The sequence below is a fragment of the Lupinus angustifolius genome, unplaced genomic scaffold (genome assembly GCF_001865875.1).
Source record: "Lupinus angustifolius cultivar Tanjil unplaced genomic scaffold, LupAngTanjil_v1.0 Scaffold_66_162, whole genome shotgun sequence".
In the NCBI taxonomy this organism is placed as follows: Eukaryota; Viridiplantae; Streptophyta; class Magnoliopsida; order Fabales; family Fabaceae; genus Lupinus; species Lupinus angustifolius.
Genome location: NW_017723359.1, coordinates 6,096 through 16,077, shown reverse-complemented (window position 1 = coordinate 16,077; position 9,982 = coordinate 6,096). Strand labels below are relative to the sequence as shown.

At 32.5% G+C, this 9,982-nt stretch overlaps 1 protein-coding gene across 2 annotated transcripts; it reads right to left on the bottom strand.

Moving 5' to 3' along the window:
- Positions 1-3,349: 3,349 nt before the first annotated feature.
- On the bottom strand, positions 3,350-9,459 carry LOC109339314. Of its 2 annotated transcripts, XM_019576726.1 has the most exons (8): positions 9,170-9,459; positions 7,290-7,784; positions 6,301-6,460; positions 5,500-5,782; positions 4,894-4,966; positions 4,731-4,821; positions 4,560-4,639; positions 3,350-3,704 (listed from the first exon to the last, which is right to left on the bottom strand). In XM_019576726.1, exons 1-8 carry the CDS (start codon positions 9,233-9,235, stop codon positions 3,501-3,503), a joined length of 1,452 nt encoding a protein of 483 aa, XP_019432271.1. In that variant the 5' UTR covers positions 9,236-9,459; the 3' UTR covers positions 3,350-3,500. The 2 variants fall into 2 exon arrangements, 1 of the variants encoding a protein (XP_019432271.1); XR_002106651.1 differs by having other exon boundaries at positions 3,515-3,704; positions 4,560-4,763.
- Between the last annotated feature and the right edge of the window lie 523 nt (positions 9,460-9,982).

Here is a 9,982-nt window from a genome sequence, read left to right as displayed (position 1 = left end):
AAGACTTTTACAAAGAGCATTATATACTTCTATATATATTCAGAGTTTGGATTGCAAGTTACATAAGTTTCATACTTGTAAAGGCAATCTGCCATAGTTGAATATTCTTCATTCTTGTAAAGAATTCTTTCTTTCACGGGGTGTGAAAAGAAAGGGGAATAGATTCACTTGGAAAGGTGTTTTCCAAGGGTATAAGAATTAGGGAGTGTGTAAGGTACATAGAGATATCAGGGTGAGATATTGTAATTACAACTCTTAATTCTTAGTGGAAAATCTCTTGTGTGGCAAGAGTACTGAATGTAGCATTCGGTGGACAAGAAGGTGAACCAGTATAAAACTCCTTGTGTACTCTCTTCTCCTTATCTCTTTCATTTTATTTCCTATTATTTTTTCTGCGTATCGTTCCGCTGCACTTTAACTTTGATTTTGCACCTTGATACTTACACATTGGTCCAAACCCCACAATCAGCTACCAAAGCGTTGTGCCATGTGATTTACTATGGTTCTTCCCAAGTCCTTACATTATGAAAGATGGAAAGAAGGAAAAAAAGAAAGAAAGGTTGAAATGCACTAGAAGTCATAGAGATCTATAGAAAGAAAATAATCCTAAGGAATATAATGCAAAGAAAATAAGTTCTGGCTGAAATTTGGAATATAATGCAAAGAAAATAAGTTCTCTCTGAAATTTGGAATATAAAATACTTGCATATGTAATTGATTATGTACCATTTCTAGAATGAAATTGTTAGCTTCAAGATAATTGATGAAATGTTGATTTTGTAGTATCAGGTGTTATTGAATCTAGTGTGCCCCACATGGTCCATAAGTGATGGTGGTTCTTTTATATATACTCATACAACTAATTTTATCTCTGTATGATATTTATATTGCTATTTTTATTCTTTTGAAAATTTACAGTGTTACTAATTATAATTGCTTTATGTGTAAATTTTGAGATTTTGATAGTAATTATTATTATTTTATATCGTTATATAGTTGGCGTATAATTGAACTAAGTGTGTGACCTAAACTAAGAAAAATATGAGACATTTTAATGCTAGTTAAGAAGTATACCCTATAACAATATATTAGACTCAAATTCCTAATAAGTAGCATAATCGAATCTAAAAATATATATTATATTCTCATATTTGTATGAGATCTCTTTTATTCAAAATTAATTATAAAAATATTAAATTATTAGATATTCAAGTTTATATAATTAAGTTATGGGTTCAAATTCTTTTTTCATATCAAACTTACAAAATGTCAAGATAATTACTAATTGAATCTCTAAATATTATATTAAGCCAAAAGTAAAAGCTTCTACTATTATGATCTTTATTTATTGGGATAAAAAATTACAAATTCTAATAAATTAGTTTATTATACATGAGGTGGTGAGAGATCATTCATCCTTATATCAAGAAAAAAAATTGAAGATAAAATCTTTGAAGAGATTATAGATGTTAATTAAGTGCCGTACCTTGAAGGTAGGCCCTAGCTAGGGTGTAACAACAGAATTCTTGAAAAAAAACAAAAAGATAGCTCCAATGTCCCAGCCCCAAAGAAAAGGCAAAACTAATTGTCTAATGAGATTTCTAACTTTTTATTGGTATTTGTTATGATCAACTTTTTGAGACCTGAGTCGGGCCTCTCTTTGAAGTTTGAAACCCTTTGCTCCATTACGATAATTATTTTATTGTGCATTTTATATTCGTTTTACAAAATTTGAGAAGTTTTATATTCTTTAAAAAAAAATTAATCTACATGGTTTAGCTGCTTTTCAAAATAAGTCAATATATCATATTAGTATTCAGAGAACCGGACTAGATCGAACAGTCCGACCAGTTTGACCGCTGATCAGATTTGAAAACAGTTTGGTTTGCAGTCTAAACCGAATGAGAGTTGAACTGCTTTGAACCGGGGAAATTCCGGTCCAACCTTGTTAAACTCGGTTCAACCGCATTAACCCGAGAATTAAACCAGACGTATCAATTAAAAAATTAAAAAAAATGGAACACCATTCAATATTTTGTCTTACTCTTGTCCAAAAAAGATGAAGATATGTTATTTTAATATAATTATACTTAATTATTAATTATATAAAACTTTACATTTAATATAATTATACATAACTCAGTGAGACTGAATGATTTAATCATTTAAACTGGTTAAACCTAATACGAAACCTCTTTTGGGTTGACTTCCGGCTCGGGTTTTACAACATGGCTATATTAGAGAAATTGTACAAAACAGTCCTCCATTTTTTTAAATTAAACTGACATCCTCTGAATTTTAGTAAAATTACACAAACAATCCATTCATTTTATACACCTAAAAAACCCCTTATTTTTATGGATACGTTACACTAACTACTCTTCATAAATAAATGTGATCTTTTATACAAAATAATAATAAATGTAATTAAGTGAAACAAAATATGACATATTGTGGAGGCACGTTCAAATATATGAGTCCATATATTTTTCGTTATTTTTGGTTCATTATAAAATGCATCAATAATTTTAAGGATATATTGTTTAAATTACTCTTATAATATATTGTATCGAACAAAAATAATGAAAATATATTGGTATGTATACTATTTGTACGTGTTTCCGCAATATACAATATTTTGTTTAACTTAATTACACTTATCATCTTTTTTGTTTAAAAAATCACAAAGTGTTAGTCAGTGTAATATATGTATAAAAATTAGTGACTTTTTGTAGGTGTAAAAAATGAAAGAGTAATTTGTGTAATTTTACTAAAACTCATGAGATATCAATGTAATTTACCGTACAATTTATTATATCAATCAAAATAATAAGATAGTAGCTCAACGAACGATTCACTAATTAAATTATATGTCAATTAAGTTATATATTATAATAATTATATATACAAATATTATTATTTAATTTATTCAAATGATTCAATAAATTAGTTATCAGGTTCAAAGACGGAAAAAATAATTATTCTCTACGTAAAAGCTAAAACATAAAGAGTAGAGTAGTGAGTCCATTTAAGATAGGATCAAACCATGTGAGAAGGGTAGAGTAGGGTCCTACCCACCCATAACTCAACATAACTTTTACAACTTCATGACCTAATTAGAGAAGTTAAAAAGTTATCACTTTTACAAATGATACCTGGAATTTGAAATTTGAAATTACGAAGCAATAATCATCATAGAAGTAATTGATGGATAAGAAAAGCACAGTAACAGTAAGGTACTATAACTCTTAAATTGTATGAAAAGAATAACTTAAGAGGGCCATCAACTAAATATATATGTATATGAAAATAAAAAGAATAATCAACATTTTGTTTGGGGGATCCATGGTATCCCCATGTTGCCACCCTTTCTCAACCTCTGTATCATTGGTTTTGAAAAAGGAGAGGTATATTGTAATATGCTCAAACTTGTCTATACAATATGTACAACCAAACACTATGATGCTACCCTTAAAGGAAATAAGATAAACAATATTCTTTCAGCTTACAATTGCAGGGTGATCAGAATTAGTTCGAGTTTGATGAACTGCTGCAGATGATGATTGATCGGGAAGTACCGCCTGCTGCGAATCATGCTGTTGATTCCACTTCAAAATCGCAGCAAGTATAGAAGCTCCACACATTACAACTGCAAATCCAGTGACTGTACCAAGTAGGATAGCTAGAACAGCTGGTATATGAATCTGCCAGCCCAGTAAAACGTATCAAAATACTTGTTATTAGATAGTTATGATTATGCAAATTCTGACTATTGAAACCCACAACAATTACATTTGATTGAACAAAATATTATAAATGATAATTCATCTTTACAATATAATCTAAGCTTTGTTTGAATGCAACAAGCTTGAAGAATTTCCCGGTAGCTCGGTTTTAAATCATGGTTGTCAGGACGACCACAACTACAATATTGCAGGCACAAGGTTATAGACCATAATGTAAAACTTTGGCGCACAAGGAAGTCGAAGAAGAAAGCAGGTGGGAGACCATCTATTTAGCTGGCCCAAGCATGGTTGGTCTTTTATGTCCCAAAATTTTTTAGCAAAACACACTCCAACTAAGAGTGTGTTTGAGAGTACCATTTTGGAGGGGGAGGGAAGGAAGGGGAGGGTTTAGGAGAGAGATTCCCTTGTTTGGGAGTTTAGTGGAGGAGAGAGGAAGGTTTTGAAGGATTTTTCAAACCCCCTCAAACCCTTCAAATGCCAAAATACTTAGTTCCCCCAAATTGGGATGTTTTGGGAGGAACTTAAGCCAAATTATCTAACTACCCTTACTAATATTATTCTATAACATATAATACATAACATACTATTGATTTTTTAAAGGAGGAAGAGGAATAAAATAATATTTTTGTATTACATTATCTCTCTATCCTCTCCTATCTAAATTTCACACTCTCCTAAACAAGAGAGGGGTTTAGTTGGATTTGCCATCCCTTCTCCTTCCTTTCCTCGCCCCTCTTTACCCTTTCATCCCTCTCATTTCCTTTCCCTCCTAACTCCCAAACAAAGCCTAAGGCTACAGAAGGAACTTCTTACCACCGAATAGAAAATCTGTCCAGCTAGAACCACCAGAGCAAACTGAACAGTTGCATAAACCCAAACATCTTTTCTCCTCACTAAGAAAAATTTGGAGGAATTAGTCTAAATTGTGTGATACCAAATGATGAATTCAAGTACAGTGTTGTCCAAAAGTAGAATAAGGCCTACCCATAGTTCTAGCTGCCACACTTGCAAGAAGACCTAGTATACAAGAAAAAGGGAGTGGCATGACAACTACACTAGATCCCATTTTTGAAACCTGTTCCAATAATCAAATTAGGAATTCATATATGGGCTAAAGGGATTATTTATAAGAGTTTGTTAAACTTACCAGAAGCTGCTCAAGAAAGCAAAAGTAGGCTAGAGTGTTGCCAATGATAAGAATGGAACCATCCTGCCAAAATCTGTAAAAGTTTTGCATTAGTTCTATAGTGTCATGATGGAAACCAATAAATGGTGGCCGAATTAATGAGGCTCCTACCTAGTGGACTTTGAGGAGGGTAGATGTACGCAACATTATCCTCGCAAGTGGAGAAATTCTTTCCAGGATTTGAATGCATGACCTCCAAGTCACAAGGCAAACAACTTTATTGTTACGCCTATGCTCTTTCCTTGATGGAAAGCAATATTGAAAAATATTCAAATCAGAAGTGTGTGTGGGTAGACATGCAATTACACATTTTGACAATCCATATCAGTAAGCTTATTAACGAAACAAGGCTTAAAGGCATTGGGCACTGGTCAAGGAATCAACAAAAAACAATATTTTGTTGAGAAAATAAATACATTACTTTTCCATATTAAACGCACTGCTTTTAAAGAAAGCTTGTGTTTTTTAAATTCCTGCATTGGTTAGCATTTCCTTATTAAACATTCCAGAAAATTTACCCATAAATTAAAGAAAAAGAAACTCAAGAAAAGCATAATTTCCCCTTGCCTGTGTTGAGAAATCTCAGCTTCCAGGCCTATGTGCTCCCGAACAGTTTGAATTCGTAAAAGAGTGACAGGTAGGTTCTGAACTTCTTGCTTGCACACATCACATATTCTATTACCTTTAATGCTAAACCATTTAACTGCGCATTCTCGGTGTGAAAATGAAAGTTCACCTTTGCAGCTGCACTCCAATTTAAGAGCATTAGTACCTTCTCCCAATTCAATCATACAAATTCTACAAACAGCTTCCTCTTCAGGAATATCTTCACCGCCATCCTCATTTTCAGCTGAACAAGAATACTCAGATGCACAAATTGGTTATTGAAACAATATAATCTAGAGGTACGAGCGAATAAATGATACCTTCAAATTTCGAAATTATCAACATTATCAAAGGCACTAGTTAACACTGAAAATTGTGTGTATATTAAACCAACAAGGGGATATTGAAAAGAGAATACGAGTGAGAACACATTAATTTTTTCGGGGTATTGTACACAAATGAAGCATGATAGCTGAAAAGAAGTGAGACGGCCCGGGTAGGAAACTGAGTAGTTTTGAGAAATGAAACAAGTTGCAGTTTGTATTTTAATCAATTGTACAAACATACTAGAAACTTTGAATTACTTGAACTTAAAGCTTGAGGATCACCAAAATATGCAGTTGGTAGTCATAATGACAGAAATCAGAAAAATTCACTCCACCTATATGTAGCATATTGTTTTATCAAGGAATATAAGACATTGTTGAAGGGCTATAAGCTAACTAACCTTTTACTATACAAACAAGAAATATAAACATTTACCAGTATCATCAGGCATAGATGTTGGAGACGTTGTCGTGACAGTTTTTTCAGCCAATCTTGGTGTGGTCGGAACCATACGAAACATGCAACTGGCATTATCATCTTTGGTAAAATCAGGAACTGAATGGGAACGATGAATTGGTAATTTCATTCCATTTTCCTGTAAAATGAGAGAACTGTGAATCAGATACTTCCATATATGTGGCTAACAGATTATCCTTGAGATGTCAAAATATCATTTGAAGATTTGTTAAAGCATAAAAGTGAATGAAGGCCATAATAATGGCATTTATTTTAGAATATTAGTATGTTAAACTGAACTGTCACAGACTTAAGAGTAAATTGGAGAAAGGGACATAGCATCCATTGACCAGGAATAAAAAGATGCATCTCTTGAAGAAAGGCATTTAATGCTTTGGACTTAGAATTATGTTAATATATTTCTCAGAGACATGTATGCCAAATCCATACGAATACAGAAAATGTTGATGCCAATCTACTAAGGCATAATTTCTTCACTATTACCAATCATAATCCATAACAATACCAGAATCATATAAATTGGCTGAGTCAACTTCAAAAAAAAATGACACTATTATTCAAAATGTTAATTTAAAAAGGAAGTAGGTATTAACAATGAGAGTCAAATTGTGAAGTATTCAAATTGATTTTAATGGTAACAAACTTGAATGATTCAAAATTTCAAACTTAATGGATTTATGGATCCCCGTTGCATTAATTCTGCATTGCTATGTTAGAAAAGTTTTGAAACTGATATAATAATGTCAAGGAGAACCACTGACAACACATGCATACAATTTCATAAGTCACAACCTAGTTATTTATGTACAAAGCATAATTAGAAACATTTGAAGGGAAAAAGGGTTCTTTCCACAGTGATTATAATTGTTTCAATCATCACTGCATGTTAAATAATTGAATATAGTCATCCCAATATAACATAGTGCAATAGTTGCAAAGCTACTCACAACAGATATTGGTACAGAAGCTATGTTCCCTCCATGCGTAGACTCCGGCTTTGAATGAGCAATTGGGGTTACAGGTAAGGACAATGCTGTCTTCGCTGTACCTGCGGCAAGCATTGAAGGAGATAATGTCCTTGAAATAGAAAGTGTTTTAGGTGCCACTGTGGATGAACCTTGAAGTGCAAGGAAGGCAGCCTTTTCAATCTCTGAACTGCTGTTGTGAATTTTAAAACTAAGTTTCGTCAGAAAGTTCTTAATAGTTGATCTACTTTTTGACGAGGAGGAACCTGCGGTTTCGTCGCTTCTAGAGAGACCGGAGCTTGGATAAGGGGAATAGTTTACTGTTCTGGGAGGTGGTGGAGTTGGAGGCATGTTTATTCTAAAATGGTCTTCTTCAGATCCCTTGAGCTTTCTTGTGGGTATCTCCAAGTTATGGTTTTGCCTTGTTCCATGCTGTTCACTTGGCAATTCCTCAGTTATTTCAGATGATTTTAGGTCCTATACATGAAGAAGCAGAAGAAAAACTTTCTTAATTATATAGCATGAAATAGTTTACTCATTGAGCTAAAAAGCATTACAGTTAATACACAAACATTTCAGAAACATGTCCTTCAGTTGGAGGATGTTTAAAGTCAGTTTATTAAAATGGAATTATCTTGAATTAATAGTTACATTGTTGACAATTTTCCCCATTCTGCAGGGAATGCTTATACATTTGATGTATGCAAAGTAGAATCAGTAGATAGATAACAAGGTAATCTGAGTTCTAAGAATGTCAGTGCTTATGTAACTTCACACACGGACTATGTGAGGGAGAACTATATATGTCAACAATTAATCAGCATTATCAAAATATTGAAGCTTTCACTCATCTAAATTTTGAAGCTAATCATTTGCTATCATGAGTGGTCAGTAATTAGGGGTGAAGAGAGTAATTACCATTAGTGGGCAGAGGTGGTTCAAATTGCGGACCGCATCATGCAATGCGGCTGCAATATTGCGGTTGCGGTGACTGCTGCATCATACCGCAATTGTGGTGTGATATTGAATCACAATGATGGGGCTGCATCGGACCACATCGAATTCAATTTTTTAATCACAAAACTAATTCACACCACAACGGTGAAGAGAGTAAATGGACAAATGAATAGGCAGTGGTGGAAAATAAATAGGGAAGTGCAAGAGGTGGTGGGTGATTGATGCTTTGATTCTTGTCAAGCTGCTTACTTTTGTGAGAATTCCTTACATTTTCAAAAGGTGTATACAGAACAAATGACACTAAAGCATATCTGAATTTCAAAATAAATGATTGTTAGAAAGCAAATTTGTGGGTCAAACAATTAATATCTTTTGCAGTAAAATGTATTCGCCAAATTTCAAAGAACTAAAGCAATTGTAAACTAGAATATACAAGTTACACACAATTTAGAGCCTGAAATATCTTAGCTTATGAACCAGGGCAACATTGTTGCACCATCTGGTTTGCTGTGATCAAATATCCGGAATATTTAAAAATGACAGTGTTAGAAATTCATAGACAGTCCATTGCATTAACCTCCACCTAGTGGAGTCCCTCGAGGTTGTTTTCAGGATTTGAACATGTAATCTCTTGGTCACCAAGAAACAACCTTACTGTTGCACCAAAACAACCTTTTAAATACCAGGAAAATTTAAAGTTAAAATCTACCTTATTTCGACTAAGGTAATGTGCAAAACCAAATTCTCAACATGTCCTAAAACAGAAATTCCTATCTCTTCTACAAATTTAAGACAAAACCCTTAAAAACCAATATGACATTATTACTTATGTACCATATAAAACAAATATACTAAATTTTTTGTCTAAACTCTAAAGTAAGAAAAGAAAAAGACAACTGAGGCACCTTTTGAATTGGGATATCATCTCTATTTTCACAGGTCCCAGGACTTTGGTTATCATCATTTGACATGGTAAGTGGAGAAACGGACCAAAGAGAAATACAGCACAACCTTAATCTAAACAATGGAAATTAAGATAACTGTTTTTATTATGCAAAAGGGTATATGAAACCTTCCCTTGATCAATGGGGCAGGAAAGAAGCTGTGAAAGAATATAGTAATGTGTGGCACCATGGAGACAGGTTGTGTTGTGAGGTTGAAGCATACATGTTTCATATTTTCTGTATATTAAATACAGAATTAATGTCCTACATGCATAACATGATTGGTGACTTGGGGAGTTAAAGATTACTATTATTTATTTTTTATTTCTTCTATTTGGAAGTCATTTTCAAATATAAAATACCTTTTTATATTATGTGAAATATGAAATACTCTTTTTAATATTACTTCCTATCATTTTAGGAGGGTTTTACCACTAACCCCAAAAGAATAATATAAAAATCAAATTATTTAAATACTTTTTTTTTCAAATATTTATCATAGAATTAAATAATAATACAAGATTCTTAAATGATTTAAAATAAGAAAGTTTTCCTAAATTATTTTTTATACGTTACAATTCTGTGAAAAATTTCTATTTTAAATTCTTAATAAAAAACTCAGAAAAAAAAACTAAAATATAAGCTCACAAAGTCATTTTTTTTTATCTTTTCTTTATATTTTATTTAGTCGCTTGAAAATTACACATTAGCGTATAAATCAAGTTTAGATGTACATTGAGTATATCAGTTGTCACTCATGCAAGAACATCTCTA